Source organism: Patiria miniata, unplaced genomic scaffold, assembly GCF_015706575.1.
Source record: "Patiria miniata isolate m_02_andy unplaced genomic scaffold, ASM1570657v1 HiC_scaffold_20, whole genome shotgun sequence".
Classification (NCBI taxonomy): Eukaryota; Metazoa; Echinodermata; class Asteroidea; order Valvatida; family Asterinidae; genus Patiria; species Patiria miniata.
The window spans coordinates 21,717,187-21,735,248 of NW_024037059.1; the positions used below are offsets into that span (position 1 = coordinate 21,717,187).

The following is an 18,062-nucleotide window of genomic DNA, read 5'->3' on the forward strand; positions in this document are numbered from 1 at the left end:
CCACTTTTCCTGAAAGTGTCAGCACACCAGGTGCCATGGTTTTACAGAATGCTTTAGACTATCATTCACTAACAGTATAGTAAGGTATTTCGTGATTATTTGGTAGTTTTGGTTGTTGATGTTTGCAAATGTTGTATATTCCCTTTAAGTTATAGGTTAGCTGCCAGAATTGTTTAATGAGAAATAAGTTTTTATGAGTTTTGGTTCATACGTGGGCTTACATTGGAGTCTGTACAATCTTTAGCTATTGTATATTCAGTCATGTGTAAATAACTCTATTTTCTTTTTTTTCATTTTTTTCTTTTTTCATTTTTTTAAAGCCTACTTTTCAGAAGTGTAGCAATAGAGAAGTGTACAAAATCAAGACTAGAGTAGAACGTGATTCTTTTTTACTTTATCGAAATTTGAAAGACCTTTGAATTAAAAAAAACATGCTGTCGACCTTTTCCTTTTTCTCTGAGACTCTATGGTTAGTGTTTAATTTGATTCAATTTTAAGTAATTGGCACCTTTTTTTTTTTTAGAGAGATGACAATTTAACTTCTTTTGAAAAGTGACATTTTGGGCTTTAATTTCGAATGTATAACAAAATCACAAATACAATTCAGGTATTTTGCTGTATCAGCATCATGAGATGTGCTTTGGAAGCACAGTGATTTACATAATTGAAGTTTGGGTTGTTGATTTGGGCAGAGGAATTCCATTATCTGTAATGTTTGTACATGTAAGCGTTTAAACTGCTGTAATAGAAATTTTGGGAAAGGCTTTTGGGACAACGTTGGAGCAGTTGCAATAGAGTTTACAAAACCAACGTGGTTTGAAGGGAAGTGGTGTAAAATACTGGGCCTGAGATGCTGGCCGACTTGGTTTAGACGAAGTCCAAATACGCCAACACAAAGGGACCAGAAATTGAAAACAGCCTCCCCAAAATCAATCAAGGTTTGTTATATCACTTTTCAAATTAACAAGCTTCATAATCAAGTAATAAAAAAAGATGACATCTTGAATCAGTTAACAGTGTCTGGAAGGTTTCGGTATGGTGCCGCTAACAACCCGACTGCAAATGTTTTGTAATAAAAAAAGATGACATCTTGAATCAGTTAACAGTGTCTGGAAGGTTTCGGTATGGTGCCGCTAACAACCCGACTGCAAATGTTTTGTTGGAGACTGGCAGTCCAGGAGCTAATCTTTGGTTACTACAGCATAATATTGCATACAAAAATGTGAGTCAGTGACTTGGTATCTTTTTTTGAATTGTTGGAACATTGGCCAGTGAAAGAAGTGCATATGGCGCATAAATACGTATGTTATAATTGTCCGTTGTAGTCAAGTCCTTACAACTCAATCGCGTGTCGCACATCAAGTCACAAGCAGAGTTGTAAGGAAAGAATACAAAAATAAACAAAGGTACAAGGTTTTTCAATGAACTGTGTCAAGGGATTTCCTTCTTATGATTGTCTTGAGATTTGAATCATGACTGACTTGTGATGGACATGCCCGCAACTTTCGTAATACCAACTTCCAGTTCTGAGGCCATTTTTGGTACCTAGACTGTAGAGTCTCGAGTTCAAAGGTACAGAGACTTGGGTTCCAGTTTTACAACTTAACTCATACAGTTTATATTCAGGTACAGATTTTAATTGGCAAGACAAAACAATCGAGTTTGAATTTGCGTTTTGTTTTTGGGGGTTTTTTTGGCCCAAAACATCTGAAGAAGTGTGGATAATTAGTCTTACATAGCAAGTAACATTAATGCAAAAAAACAAACGACATCCTTGTGTATCAAATCGGAACACTTTGAAGTCTTGGGCCTAGTGTGTAAATAGGAACTGTACAAGATAATACTTTCCAAGTGTGTATACCATGTACTGCCAAATAAACCAGTTTTATTTTAAGTTCTGTGCGCATATGATGTTTTGGAGGATCAGCTTGTTTGCAGACAGTTATTGACCTAAATTGTAAAAAAACAAAACAGGAAAAGTCTACTCCCAAAATATCACCCACATTTTTGTAGGAAGGGGGATATGGATTACTTCAACCACTGCCGTGTAGTTAAGAGCAAACTGTTCCAATGCCCCAAGGGTATTGAATGACTACAGGAAAATAGACATCAACTACATGTGTACCTCATTGTCCTTTATCATTCAGTCCTGTGCATTTGGTTTTCAGTTTTGTTTCGACCATTTATATGCAGAGTTGTCGCAAATCGTAGTGATGGTTGGCATTGCTTCCCCGGGTCACAATAAGACAAAAGTAGTTCATATAAATACAGTAGTGTGATATTTATATCTTACTTTCAGTTCTGCATTTTATTATTGGGGATACAATACCATGTCGTAGTGCCAAAAAAAGACCAACGCTTTTTAGTTTCTTATATCAATTGTCAAACTTGTTTTATCCCTTAGTGAATGGTTGATGACATGAAACAAGAATAAAACTGGTTTTGATATGCCAAGTATCAGTTTTGATTCCTTTGTCCATTATTATTTATTCATAGAAACCAAGGTGAAATTGTGCAAGTGACATGTTCAGTTTATCAAATATACATTTGAGACTTGCCAAAAATCTTGGAATTTAAAAAACAAAATGTACCCATCTTACTCCTTAATATATTTCAAACCAAATTTGAAAGAAATCATTCATAAGGAATAATGGATTATTAAATGATTACAGTATTACTCTCAATATATACTACCACCATTGTGATTAAGGTATCTTTATTTACAGTAAATAAAATATAAACTACACAGTATATACCATTCTCTTAGGTACACTGCAATGATCATAAACACACATATTCCGCTGAAATTGGGAAGACCATTTTTAATTTTTTTTTACAAGCAAATAATATGAAGTGTAGTTGAAAGACTACCGCCCTGTAGTCATCTGAGGATTTGGCTCTGGTTTTCAGCAGGTCTATCGTGGGCATTTGTTGGTTTTTGCTGTACCTGATGGACCAACTCACTGACTGACTTGTCATTCATGAATTAGACTTAGTGAAGTCTCTGGCTGACTGTCTCTTGTTAATAAGACTGGTTACCCATCTCACCGACAGACTGTCACTAGACTGGTACCTGGTCCCTCCATTGTCCTGCGGACTTCGAATGTAGGGACCGGTAGTGGGTAATATAGAAATACATTAGGAGGATTTCCTCCTAATATATGCAAATTATATGCAGGACTAGCCTAGGTCTGATTCCCGTCCACTGAATACAAAATCCCAACGATAATGTTAGCGCGGAACCAGCCTGTTGTAAAATGGCAACAAGGCTACCACTAAAGTGCAGTGTCTGTGGTGATGAGCTTTGATTTTCGCTGATTTCGAAAGGGTCTCTGGCAAATATCAATAAAGAGAGGGGCACTACTTTTCAGTATTTGAAACCTATGCAGTTGAAATGCTTGGAAGCTGCCTTTGTGGAGACACTGGCAAGTTTGCCTACTGGTTATGGTAAGAGTTTTTTTATAGTCATGTGTTCAAATGTCATCCATTCGCGAATTTGTAATCATTATATTCAAAAATAAAAAATCATGCTGCACACGCGTCACTTCCTTTAAATGACTCAACTCGAGTCACAAAATTCAGTGACTGTTTCAAATCTGTTGAATGGTAAAGTGCTTTGCAGCACATTTCACCGCAATAGTGATTACCACGATTATTTTCGCTTCCTGAAGAAGATTGAGTAATTAAGTATTAGACTTGGAATTTGGGAATTTTGAACAACCTAAAAAAGGCATTGGTTTCACTAGTCCCCACCACCCTATCCAAGGGCACTGACCTTGCTCCATTGTGAATACATTTTTTTGAAGCCATGCACACAAACTACATTGTTTATGGCAAGTGCCATTAGCACAATGCTTTGCCACACCGGGATTCCCTTCATACGTTTTTATGAATGACATTTACAATCAGCAGCTAGATTGAGCAGAGAGGACCGAGCAAAGGTGCAGGGTTATGTGGGCTGCAGCAGTGCACATGAAACAGTAACCACACTCACGCCAAGTTCATCTGAGTGGCGTCACAACTCCAACAGCATGTGAGTATCCAGCAAGTAACACGAATGGTGTAAACCCTCAACGATTTTTTTCGCAGCCCTTACAATGTACTTTACAATTTCAGTCTGTCCTAAACCCTGGGAGAGAGGGAGGGTTAGGAAAAGTCAATGAGGAGTCCCTCTGCTGGTTCCTGTGGAGTACTGGTGTTGGTGGTTGCTTTGGGTGGGGGTGGGGGCGCGTTCCTCCTTGGCTGGAGGGGTAGTGCTTGCTGAGGTGGTGGTGGTCTGGGTGGGGGTGGTCTGGCTGGTGGGGGTCTGGCAGCTGCTTGCATTGTGGGTGCAATTGGTTGTTGCTGCAATAGTTGCTGGGGTTGTTGCTGCAATAGTTGCTGTTGTTGTTTCTGCTGTTGCTGCAGCAACTGCTGTTGTTGCTGTTGCAGCTTTTGTTGCTGCAGTTGTTTCTGCTGAGTTTCAGTTGCTTGTTGCTGTCGACAAAAGAAAGACCAAAACTAAGCGCTAGAATCTGACGTGTGACAACCAAGGATAAATGTTTTCATTGTGTTTCTCTCAAAATGAAATCTGAGAGTTGCATATGGCCTTCTCAATGTACAGTACCGGTATGTCAAAATTCATTCTGCAAGAACCTTTCTGTAGTGAATTTCTTTAAGAGACACACTGACACCAATCAGACCAAAATCTTGTACAGTATATTGTCGCCCCCACCAGATTTTTTTAGTGTATACCCGTATAGTGGTTGTTAGTAACAGTGATTTTGGACGTCTAATGCTCTTATAGTAAATGTAAATAAAAAGGGGATGTTTGTTATAGCTGAATGTTCGGTATGTCGTTTTTAAGCTCTGGCAGTCCTGAGCTTCTATATGTCACTTGGTGGTCGGTCGGTCAGTCTGATGGTCTGTCTGTCCCTGAAAATTGACCAAAAGTATGGTGTTCCATATGTGCCATCGGCGACGTATTTTTCAGCGTCGCGTTTTTAAGCTCTGGCAGGGATCATTTTGATCGATTTCATGCAAGACTTTCATGCAAGACTTCTTGCAACACGGCCAGATCTTATTGTGCACTCGCACTTGTTCATCATAGCAGCATTCTACTTGTACCTTTCTGTCTCAGGAATATTGTGACACTTACATCAACCTGTTTTTTGGTTTGTAGCTGAAAAATGATTGAAATGAGAACTTCTTGCAATTTTGAGCTCACCATATCTGTCAACCTCTTGATTTTACTGCGAAGCATGATCCATGTAGACTTGAGTTGTTCGTAGCTGGCGCTGCGGATCGCCTGCACCCACTGGTCACACAGCTGAGCCGAGGGAGCCAAGAAGAAGTGCTTCCTCTCTCTGTCCTCCTGAAATGCTGCGGTTACAAATATTTTTTAGAAAAATTAGCATCCAAGATTAGAGTTACTGTACACTTACACTACTACTACTTCTACTCATTTGCCCACAGGTGGGCTCGAGTATGGCTTTTCCAAGTAATTTGGTCCCGCATGAGGGTGGCTAGTTCGTCTGTCAACGCCCATGCTTTCAGCATTTTTAGTTTTCCATGCTTTTCTGGACAATTGATGGCGATGTTGCTGTGATGTCATTTCACAAAAGGGTTTTCTGTTCAAACTGTGAACTTGAACATTTGCTCACTGAAAACATTTGTGAGAAAATGTGCTCATTGGTTTACTGTCATGTACTGACATAACAGCGGATCACCAAAGAAAAGAAAATTTACGTCAGCAAAATATCCAAAAGTCTGGCAACTTCTGGTGCTGAACTAGGTGTAACCTTGAGGTTTCTGCCTGAAATGACATCACACTTTTGCTCATGAATGTATGGCAATTCACATAAGCATAAAAAACAAGCAGGGACTGTAATAACCTTGAAAATGGCAACAATGAAAATAGAAAATAGGGTTAAATGGGACACAAAGGTGTATTTTAGAGGATTGCATTAAAAAATTACATTGCAGGGCCCTTTAATGGAATCTTGTTAACAGGATTTGTATAATGAATGAATGAATATGTCTTTCTAGACTCGTTGCATCTAATTATGTCACGTCAGACGGCAGGCCTTTGTTCCTCTGTCGTATGCATGTGTAGACACAGTCAGTCATGTGGTTGCTAGGGCAAAGCTTCTGGTGTTGTTAAATAGGCAAAGCTAATCCGATTACGTACTTAGACGCCATAATAGAGCAGTGAAATCCATGCACCCAAAAAAACATGGCCTTTTGAACGTTGTGTTTCTAAGAAAATATGCTCCGTTTGACTGAAATGTTAAATTATAACGGATGACAACATTCTAAACTTCATGTCATCGATGCCGAAACGTCAATACTGGTTACTGGTAAAGCTGACCTTCAAGTCTGGAAGAAATCGTTTGAAAACTTCCCCAAATGCATGTATTGACCTCAATTTCTAGGAATCTCTCCAAGTTGTTATTTCACAAGTAGTTCAACACTTATATCATCTAAGAATAGTCTGAACCTTATTAATACTCGTCAGGCTTGAAAAGATTGACAGATATTGCAAACGCCAGTATACCAGCTTTCAAAAGTGCACGTAGCCAAGCCTATTTTTCCAATTTCAATGAAAAGTAATGAACACATTACAACGATTTTTAGCACATACTTGGATCATTATGAGGGAAGTAAACCCTGAAAGTTGCATGAAGATACAGTCTTCCAAACGGGAGAAATTAATTTTCAAAGATTTCGCCCGCCAACGTGAACATGTGTGTGCACATGTAACTTCATTCATAATGAAGTGTTATGTAACCTTTAGAAATCGCCCTTCGCAGCCACATGACTGCACTGTTATTTCATTGTCACTGAATGTAATTGACAAACACTGCCCTCCGTTCAGGCACACCGTGCAAAGGCTGAAAATGATCTCCTGACCTATTGAGAAGACGAAGCCTTTCTCCGCAGCCATTTCTCGCTGGACGGTGAAGCGTTCCAACAGGAGAGCTCCCAGAGGCTTGAAAGGAAATGAGACACATCAAAAAAACATTAAATTAATGATCGGCCTTTAATGAATATCAAAAGGATTTTGTTATCAAAACGTCGCCCATTACATGGAGCTAGAAAGGCCATTCGAGTTGGGGCTACACAAACAAAAAGGAGCTCAGAAAAAAAGAAAATCACAAGTCAATCACAAGTCGTCCCATCTCAAAGTCAATTCAATTGTTTTTCTCCTTTTGACTTTTCAACTTGTATGTTTTATTTTATTTTGGATTTGTTTGCACACAGGAGTCAGGTTGGCGTAGTGGTACTTTCCCCGCCTTCCACCGCTGTGACCCGGGTTCGAATCCCGCCTGGGCCAATATGAGGATTGGGTTTTCAGTCCCTACCTGATTCCGTGGGCTTTCCTCAGAATATTCTTCTGGGCTTTTCCTCCCACCTCTAAAACTGTAATTTCTTCTCATTGTCTTCTCTCCACAGGTTTCTTCAGGCTTGCGAGCTACAGTACCTAGGGCGCTTTTGAGGAATCCTTGGTTTCATTACCAGAAATGATTAACAATAATAATAATAATAATAATAATAATATTTGCCCTGCGAGTAGACCAGTTCCCAAACCCTAAATTAACGGTTCTGATATGGGGTGGAAACCAGTCTTCCCTACTATAAAAACTGAATTATTCTTGGGTCGAAAAAAGTTCCCAATAAATAACGTAATTTTTCCATAACTAATAAGGTAGACCAAATTAGTAGACAAGTAGCTTTAATAACAAAACACTGAAACGAACTGTCCCAAGGGCATTGTTCTGTCATTGTTCATCTCCCCTTGCTTGTAAGAAAGTCGTTTACTGACTTGTGAAGATTTTTGATTTAATTTAAAAAGTGAAATCAAAAGTGACTGGCTTGATTGCAACTTTACATGTATGTACTTCTGAATTCTGAAATGCGTAATGCTACAATTTCTGAATTTTATATCTGCAGATCTTCAATTCTAAACTGGGGGAACAATATTTCAACAAATGCATACATGTAGCTACCCAGTATCAGAGATACCCACTGTAAGCATTGTAAAAAGGAACATGTTTCTTGTAAATGTGAAATTGGGGATTTTGCTGCATTTTACCTCTGGCGATCGCCTATCTTCAGCTAGCTTGTAATAAAACAGGAAATTGCCTTGAAGTCGGAACTCTCGCTCCCGGAATGCTGAAGAGGAAACAAAAATCAAATCAAATTGAAACCCAACTGATTGAGCATTTTTTTAATTTCAAGAATTTAATGAAAAAAAGCTTGTTCAAAGTGAAAATAGGGCTAGTCCCAATAACACGTATCCTGTGGATTTATTCTGCCTGGAAATGGTTTCGATCGAAAGAAAGCAATCGGAAAGGTGGTATTCAAAAGTGTGCTCATGGCAATACTTTTTTACGTATCGGTAGGCCTAAGTCAGCAATAGAATCCGGTTATATGATACCAAAACAATTGTGCAAATATTTTTTACTCTGTTCTCAAAATGTACAGTAGCCACTGAGCCATTATGCAGTTTTCTTCAGATTTTGAGCAACTTGTCGCCTCAAACAAACAAAAAAATGCACCAAAAAGCAAATGATCTTATGTACATTTTATACTTGACCACAAAGCTATATTATATGATTTAAACTTGTAAACGTTGATTCAAGTATCTAGATGCAAAAGCATTTTCATGTAGTCAGCACACTGGGCTATTGGTACATGTATTTCAAAATTTCACTCTTTTAGAGCACAAATTTACTGGAAAAGTCACACATACATGTATGTAGTATACTTTTACCCTCCTGCTGTTTAAACAGTCACAGACAGTCAAAAAATCAATCCTCTTCCCCTGCCATGCCTTTTACACAGACTAGTCACCAACAGTCAGATCATATTTCAAGCAAGCACTGTGACTAGTCAAATTCAGTCAACAGATGCAAAAGCATGCAAAAAGTAGGCACAGCTGGCTTATCAATCACCTACAGTCAAAGCATAGCTGCATCAAGTTACATAAACAGTCACAGCCAGTCAATCCTGCTTTATGTAGGCTAGGAGTAGGAGCTCTTAACTGTTGAAAACAGTCACTTGATTGATTTTGACTGAAAGGACAACTTTGCACAGAATATATATTTGCATAAGAGGGGTAAAGTTCACGTACTACATATACATGTACATGTTCATGTGCATGATCTGTATGCCTGTATCTGCAGAAACTTGAGATTCATACACTATAAATGTAGCACAGTAATCAACTGAGTTAAAAAATAGTCACAATCACCTTTGTCACACTACATTTGGATCGAAATGGCTCACTCAGTCTATGCGACAACAAATTAGTTAATTTTACAAAGAGTGAAAAACATCAGAAATGTATCTTCACGCCAGGGCTCTGAAGAGTGCTTCCCAGGCACTAAGGAACTCATGGGCTTCTACAGTTTCTGGTCAAGTAGCCTGTGATGCCGTGGGCCTATGTGCTCAAAGCAACCCACGGACCCGTGAGAAGGGTTACCTTGCGCTGAAATTAATTTAGGATTTTGGAGGATTGCGGAGGGCACGGAAATCACAATCACTTGACTTGTACTGTGAAGTGCTGGGAGTCGTGACCTTTCAGCAACTGAACAACGTTGTTTAACGTTTGTGTCTACGCTTTTCAATGTACATCAAATGAATTTCGTGCATTTGATATGGGAAACTTAAACGTCCTAGCCAGAGTTTTTGGTCCACATTTTGGGGTTTGGGTGAATATTTGTCTCACGATGCAGCATGGGTGATGGGTCCTGGTTTTTAATCACTTTAGCTTTTGCATGCTTGAAAAACAAGTAGGCCTACATACAGACTGGGACCCAAGGGTGCAAAACAACTCAGGCCAACTTTACCAACTCTTTGGCTGACCAAAAACCTCCAAATTTTTCAGGAGGCAAAGGCAAAGTCTTCAGTATTTCACCAGCCAAGTTTGAGGTCTCAGTTCAATTTTTAAAGGAGACTTTTTTTTCAAGGCTACATGTAGACTGGTACATGTCCAACTTTGTGAAAAGATTAACCCTTGTTCAGTAGTCTGGTAGCATGACTATAGAGAATGTGTAGAATAGAGCTAGGTACGGGATGTTTTTTTTTTTTGACACAGTTGATTGATGCAGTGGTCAAGGGGTGTTGGACTGGTTGTTTCATGTGCCAGTCTATTTTTTTGGTGTTGCAAGTTTTTACAATCTTAAGTTTTGGGACTATCGTACACAGTATTGAGATTCCAACATTTTCAGACTACATGTAGCCCACATACCATAGAATGTACATGAAACATTAAACATACTACAGAAGTATACTTTGAAAGTGTTTTTAGCCTGTTTTTATTGGGGGGGGGGGGACCAGACAGATTGACTAAAATGTAAACGATACACTGGTGATGGTACAAGAGTACAATTGTATGATGAGTTGACCTATTTCCATACCACAGTACGAAATTGTGCAGACATTAGGGAATCAAAGATGCATGAGTAATCCAGTCCCTATAGTGGCTTTCTTCCTTTTCTGCTTTTCCCACTTTTCCTACAATTTTTCTGATAAAATGTTAAATACATACTCCCCCTATTCCCTCCCCCCCCCCAAGGGCCGATCCAAAACACAATTTGGGGGGGGGCCAAAAAATATTTTTTGGATTCTAGATGCTCTGTGGTGTGATCTGAGGCAATTTCTGACCACTTTAACGAATGTTTTTTTGAGGAAAAGATGGTGGTGTACTCATTGCCTGCCTTTATTGCGATGTCACATAAAAAAAAAAAATGGTTTCGTTTTGGGGGGGGGGGGGGCCATGGCCCCCTTTGGCCCCCCTGGATCCGCCCTTGTCCCCCCCCCCCCTTCACTGACTGTCCTTGACCAATAGAATTAGTCCAAAAGTTTGGGACTCTCAATACTGTGTATTTGAGAGTCCCAAAATTTCAGACAGTGAAAACATGTTACAAAATAAGAACATACATTTAGACTGGCACATGACACAACCAGTCCAACACTCCTTAATAAATTACCGTAGTACGTACTGCATCAATCAACTGTGTCAAAAGAAACATCTGGTACCTATTCACTATTTCTGCACATTTGTCATACTACAGTCATGCCACCAGGCTACTGAAGGGTCAATCTTTCACAAAGTGGGACATGCACCAGTCTAGTCTTAGACTTCAAAATGAAATCACTTGGCTTCACACTCAGGTGAAAAGTGTTGAAGAAACATCTCCTTTAAAAAATCAGGTTATCGTGTAGTTCAGCCTTCAGGACTCCGTTCAAAGAGAACTTTTATATTTTGGGACTGAATACATGTACATTTGGCTATGAAAGTATGATACAAGCAGGAAAAGTCACTTTGTGTGTTTGGAATCATCTAAATAGTTCACTAAGATACAATACAGTCAGTGCGACAGTTCCGGATCATCGACAGTTCCAGATCACTTGATTAAATAAAATTAATTCAAGTGTAACCCAACTTTTTGCCTAGATTTTTTTCCACCAATTTGAAGGTCTGCCATTTTGCAATTGTCCGGGAAAGGCCATTTCGAACAGCGCTTAAACATTACCCACGATCCAGTTTGACGAAATATCCGCTTGTTTAGTAAAGGAAGTGTGTAAAGGCAAAAATCTGGTTTCCTTTTTTTTCTTCACTTTGTTAGGTTTTCTTGTAAGGAAATACATGTAATCTCAAGTATCACCGAGTTATAATGATTTGGGCATTTGAATTCAATTTTTATCCCACCTGAGACTGTTGCGGATCACCAATGCACACGATGCAGTTTTGTGTGCAGTTAAAATGATAAAGGCATGACACACGACGCGCTCAGCGTGCTGTGAATGATGAATCTGTACATGTACCATGTAGCGCAGCATGCGTGATCTGGAACTGTCGAAAGTGATCCGCAACTGTCGGGTTCAGTCCTGTACAAAAGCCATGATTTATTTCCCTTTCAGTTGAGTCTGTGTGAAAATACTTGCTTTTAACTTTTACTATTGAAATGATGTCACTTGGGCCATGAAAGTCCAAACATGTGCACACGCGCATATATACAGCAGCTTGTATAAAAAGTGATCCGGAACTGTCGCACTGATAGTACCATCTCATATTCAATATTGGGCGATCATGTAGTGTAGGGCCCCTGTTTTGTTTCGATCAAATAAGAATCAAGAAAAAAAATATTTCTAAAAAATGACATTGTCAACCTAAAACAGACTTCTCTCAATGTTTTGACACCTTTTTGGTAATTTTTGAACAGTTTCTTGGGGTAGAAATTACGAATGTCGGACACTTTGCCCCATTTCCACGTCGCCCCATGTCACTTCGCCCCTAACCACTTCACCCCATCCCCACTTCGCCCCATCCCCACATCGCCCCATCCCCACTTCGCCCCATCCCCACTTCGCCCCATCCCCACTTCGCCCCATCCCCACTTCGCCCCATCCCCACTTCGCCCCAGCCGTTACATGTAAAAAAAATCTCATCTATTTTATTGGCTTAAAAACAATTCCAACAGATTCACTCATTGCTAACCAACTGAAAGAATTAGCCCACCAAATGAACAATTCATAACCAACCTCTCAAGCTATCACTCTCCCCTACCGAGAAAAAAAGCTTGAAATAAAAGATCCAACTTTGTTCCCAACCCGGCTATACCAACCCGTTTCCCACTTATCTGAGAACGACAATACCTTTGACATCCTAATTTCACTCTTGGAGGAACCAATCTACATGGGGCGAAGTGGGCATGGGGCGAAGTGGGCATGGGGCGAAGTGGGGATGGGGCGAAGCGGAGATGGGGCGAAGTGGGGATGGGGCGAAGCGGGGATGGGGCGAAGCGGGGATGGGGCGAAGCGGGGATGGGGCGAAGTGGTTTGGGGCGAATTGGGGATGGGGCGAAGTGGTTAGGGGCGAAGTGACATGGGGCGACGTGGAAATGGGGCGAAGCGTCCGACACCCGAAATTACAATTTTCCTACGTGGATTACTGACCGGTTGGTGCCGTGCAGCGCGACTTGCGTGCTCACGGTACACACGGTACATCATGAGGTGATTGCCATCTTTATTTTCGTGTTGCGTTTTGTCCTTGTCATCTTCATTTTACCCCCAAGTTTCCCTCAAAAATTCAAAACCTTGCCCTTTATCTATGACGTACCTATATGTTCTTAATGTAGCCAACTAGTTTGGTTGGTCAAATAATTTAAAAGTGGATTTTGTTCCCTTATAGGAACCGGGCCCTACACTACACGATCGCCCAATATTGAATATCAGCTAGCTAAATTTTGTGGAAAAAGGGCAGGGTTTTAATTGATGAACATAACTTGTAAAACATAAGAGGTGTCCTAAACTACACGATTTAATACCAAAAATCTACTTGAGACCTCGAACTTGGCTGGTGAAATACTGAGGACCTTGTAGTACCTCATGAAAACTTTGGAGAATTTTGTCAACTAAAGACTGAGTGAGTAAAAAACATTATTCCTCCATAGTCCATGGTAAAAACGGCTAGCCGGCTAGATTTTGTTTTGCATGCTTTTCTGCTCTCAAGGTCCCAGTCTGATTCAGAATGTTATATTATTAAAAGCATCAATTTTTTGAAGCCCAGGAGGGTTTCCAAAACTATATGCAGCTTACCCTGTCCCTGTAATTCACGGACGGGCCGCAATTTCCCCTGCTGTATCCCCTTGTAAAACAGCCGTCCTTTCATGGTTGCCTCGGTAGTGGCCGAGCAAGCCATGCGAAACAGTTCTTGCTCGGAGTATCTCATTTTGCCTGTCCAATTCTTCCCGATCCTCAGCTCAAAAACTCTCCAATTTCATACCACATGCTTGTTCAAATGTAACTCTTGACTACTTCAATGGAAGCACGTGGATCTACATTATACAATTTCCGAGGGAAACTCCCAATTATAACAACGCGATTGTTTTCACTTTTTGTGAACTCAGCCAAGAAACATCGGTGAACACCCCTAAACTTTGACCTACCGGTACTGTACAAGGCGCCCTCTGTTGAAATCGGAGATGGGTCAGGAATTAATAATTTTCATGTCAATAATTTTTTCAACCAATGCACACCCTTTATCGAAGGAAGTAGTGCGTGCGGGATAGCTTTTGACTTAAATACTTGAAAATGAGCCTTTTCCATATGTGGGTCACTCTATAAATTTGGGATCCACTTTTTTTTCCTGTCCCTGTTGCATCTGACAATGACTGATCAATGACATCTCGTATGATTGTATAATTTTATTGTGATGTACTCCTTAATGCACAAAGTCGTCCTCCAAGACCGTGATTATAAATAGCAAACTACCTACCCATCACCCAATAAATTAAAAAAAAATTCGTTTTGAAGTCACTTTCGAGTTTTTTCGACGCTAAATTTATATGACCCACAACTTGAACTGTTAGCGCCCTTTTTAGGGTCTTATATGCTATATATATACTTTGCAATTTGTTTAGTGCGTGGGTGAAATGTGATCCACAGTGAACCTAATATGTCGCCCTTTCTTGAAATCAAATAATTATAATCAGCACGCAACTAAAACAGGCCTGTATGATAAAACTGAGGGAAATGATGATCGTTTGTTTCCCTCTCAATATTGTGCCTCCATCTGATGCGAAACCCTGTTCATTGCCAATTTTCTCCCACTATTTTTTTTCTCTCATAAGTTCAGTATAGATTCGGCAATAAATCCTCTTCTTGTTTATTATAAACCTGGGATTTATTTTGGGTTATATTATAACATGTTTTTGGGAGCAACATGTCCAATTATCCCACATGTTAATTACATGTATAACACTTCATCACGAAGCATGTTGACTTTTTGCCACCCTATTTCGGCAAAGCACAGATTGCTGCGCACAACAAAAATCGTACAGCAACCTTTCAGAAGACCGAGAATTTTGATCATTTTTAATTTCCCTATTTAACAGATCTGAGTCATTTTGTCATGTGTCATATGTCATATTTGCAGCTTTTTGTCAAATTAACATTTTTAATCTCCAACAGCAGCTGTGCTTGTCGCGCAATATTCCTCAGCTGCAGACGTGTCTTAATTAATTTCATTAATTAATAATAATGTTACAATGTTCTGACTGCTATACTAGTGAATGAAAGCACTGTCCTAGTGCTCGTGTATAGTACAGCATTATAAACATCCTGATATCGACATGATGTTCATTCTAGCCATTTCATACGTTAGTGCAATGTGATATTAGCACAAATGTACCATTAGGGAGACACGTTATCGTAATTTCTTCGACAATAGGAGACACTGGTCATTAGGGAGAATGTCTACCTAATTCCACAGCCCCCCTTTAGAGGTAAAATGTTATTGTCGCAATCAGGTTATATTTGTTGCTCGTGGTCTAATTAGTAAAAATACCGAAATTCGTGGGAAAAGGACAAGGGAATATGGGTTAGGGCACATTTAAGTTTGAAAAATTTTGTGCACAAGTCTATGGGAATGTCTCCCAAATGATACATTCTCGGTAATTATTATTTCGAATGTTATTAATAATGCTACACTATTCATGGTAAATATCATTGGCCTTTAGTGTTTTGTGTTTATAAAATAAAGGATTGCTGTGGGCCCGAAAGTCGGTACGGTTAATTATTCTCAGAGCTTTTTTTTGAAGGGCAACAATTCTATTAATATTACTAATTTCATGAATCTTAATGAAGGCAATATTACAACATCTCCATGTGATTTTAAGTGTTTATAGTGTATCTCGAGTAATTCATGGGAATTTGGCAGATTCATTGATAAATCTGACAGATTTTTGAAGTGCATTTAGTAGAATTTGGCCATGACCTTACGGTCACCCTGATTCTGTCCCACCCACATTAACGGAAAAAAAACAGCAAAGTGTTTGCTAGTTTCGTGGAGCTTTTACTGCCCCACGTGTTGCTACAAGCACCAGTGGTTTTATGATAATTGACTACCACCTGACATTAGTTCCTGTAATGGTATGCGCGTTGATAACACTGCTTTTTATACGTACCGATGGTGAAATTCTGATTAATGATCGAGCACTCAGCTAGTTCAAGGTGATGTGAGCTTGATGCATGTTCTGTATAATTGTAGGCATAATAATTACATGCATTCGATGTCGTGTGTGAACGACTAAGCCTGATGGGTTCGCGAAGTCAAGATTGGCCGAGCTGATGTGACGGATGTGGGGAAATTGGCCCAAAAAGAGATTGGGATGTGTGTTACCAGGGAAACACCGAAGGGTGTCACGTTTCAATCAATGTGGGAATTCTACGCGTGCATTTGACTAAACTAGAAGGCTTTATGGCTTTATTTTGTTGTGGTTCTTTCAACATTTTTTTCATATCCTTGGGCCTATTATCCCTCATTCACCATTATTATCGTCATTATATTGCCACCACAATCACCACACCACCATTGCTATATGCCTCATTATTATCATGTGCCTCACCACATCAATACTATCTTCACCACCATGCAGGCATTCCCTGCACCATCACCACCACAACCATTCTTTTGCATGTTATCACCACCATTGATATCACCATTATATGGAGTGGTTAAGAGCACCGGACTCATGCTCTGGTGTTTCAGAGGAAAATTAGTGGCGTGGGTTCGAGCCCGGGCCTGGACACTTGTGCCCTTAAGCAAGGCACTTAACCATTATTGCTTCGTCCTTCGGATGGGACGTAAAGCCGGAGGTCCCGTGTGTTGTGTAATGCAATGCACGTAAAAGAACCCAGTAACACTTATCGTTCAGAGAAGGGGTTTGCCCGGTGTTTCTGGCCTCCTAGTTATACTTCCTTGTGGAAGTCCTACAGGAGAAGAACCAACCAAGTACCAAGTACCAAGTATATAAACTTACCACAACCGCACAACCGTCGCCATGCATGCTTGCATCATCACCATTTCCACCACAATACAGTGACGTAACTAAGGTGGCCGGGGCCAATCACCAACCCCCAACCCCCACCCCCTCCCTTTGAGGCATTTGAACCCGCCTCCTGTTTACAGTATAGTATAGAGTTCCCAACGCCACAAACTGAAATTATCACTTATGCTCACCATACGATCATCACCATTGCAACCATTTCATCTCCACTGATTACCATCAGGGTAAAACCCCAATAAGTAGGCCAAAAATCCGTCCGCTGAGCTCATGAATAAAAGTACACTCAAATTATTCTATATTATTTTAGAGAGCTGTGAGAGCCCTGGAATTGGGAATTGAAGACATATGGCACTGTACCTCTGGCCTGGACGTGGGGCTTCCAATTGGGTCCGAAAGTGGCGCTGTTTAGCCATGTTGTGGAGGGATCCCAATTTTTCAAAATGGCTACTTTTCCAGTTTTGGAAGCAGCATTGGTTTTAGGGATTGTCTTCTTTACCATCGTACCAAAACTTGAATAGAAAATGAAAGATGACATGTTGATCATCATTTTTCTGTAAAGCCTGAATACCTGTGAGTATTTTTTAAAGATCGTTGAAGTGTGTGAATTGAACACTGGTGTCTGTGGGAATGTTTATACTGGGTTGCACCCATCATGACCAGCGTCATCAATCCCGTCATGCACGGGCAGATACAGGGTCCATCATGAAAATAATCATATGGGGGCGCTCTTCTGTTGCCCAGTTAGCTATAGCTGAACCGGTCTGACGATTCATCGCGATGCATTGTTTGTAGTTTCCTCTCGGGTATAAATGATTTACTTTTTAATTTCCTCATTTCCAAACGGGTTTGATCGCAAACCCCCTACACCCCATGGCGATGCCTTCCTCCCCCGATCCAAACCCTTCCACAACTTGAAAGCCATCATCAGCTTCGGCATGAGGGCCTTCGCCATAACATGCCAGCCAATATGTCATCCAATAAACTTCCAGCCGGCCCTATTTCAGGAGTATCCGTATACCTTCGGGTAACACAAACACACCACGACTACAAAACCTGGTCCGCTCCCCGCATCATCAGCGCTCTACCTTCAAAATGAATCAGTGCCGCATCACAGAAATCAATTGGAAGAAATCAAAATTAAAATACCACGTCGGCCTACGGGGAAAACTCCCTGTATTAATTAAGTGATAGCGAACCTTGTGCAAAAATTCAGTATGTAATTTT

The 18,062-nt window shown here is 40.2% G+C and overlaps 1 protein-coding gene across 1 annotated transcript; it reads right to left on the reverse strand.

Moving 5' to 3' along the window:
• Window positions 1–1,689: 1,689 nt before the first annotated feature.
• Window positions 1,690–13,933, reverse strand: LOC119728203 (pleckstrin homology domain-containing family J member 1-like). The gene is made up of 5 exons (XM_038200335.1): window positions 13,588–13,933; window positions 8,075–8,154; window positions 6,892–6,970; window positions 5,207–5,361; window positions 1,690–4,476 (listed from the first exon to the last, which is right to left on the reverse strand). The coding sequence occupies exons 1-5, from the start codon at window positions 13,718–13,720 to the stop codon at window positions 4,147–4,149; spliced, it is 777 nt and encodes a 258-aa protein (XP_038056263.1). The 5' UTR covers window positions 13,721–13,933; the 3' UTR covers window positions 1,690–4,146.
• Window positions 13,934–18,062: the final 4,129 nt, after the last annotated feature.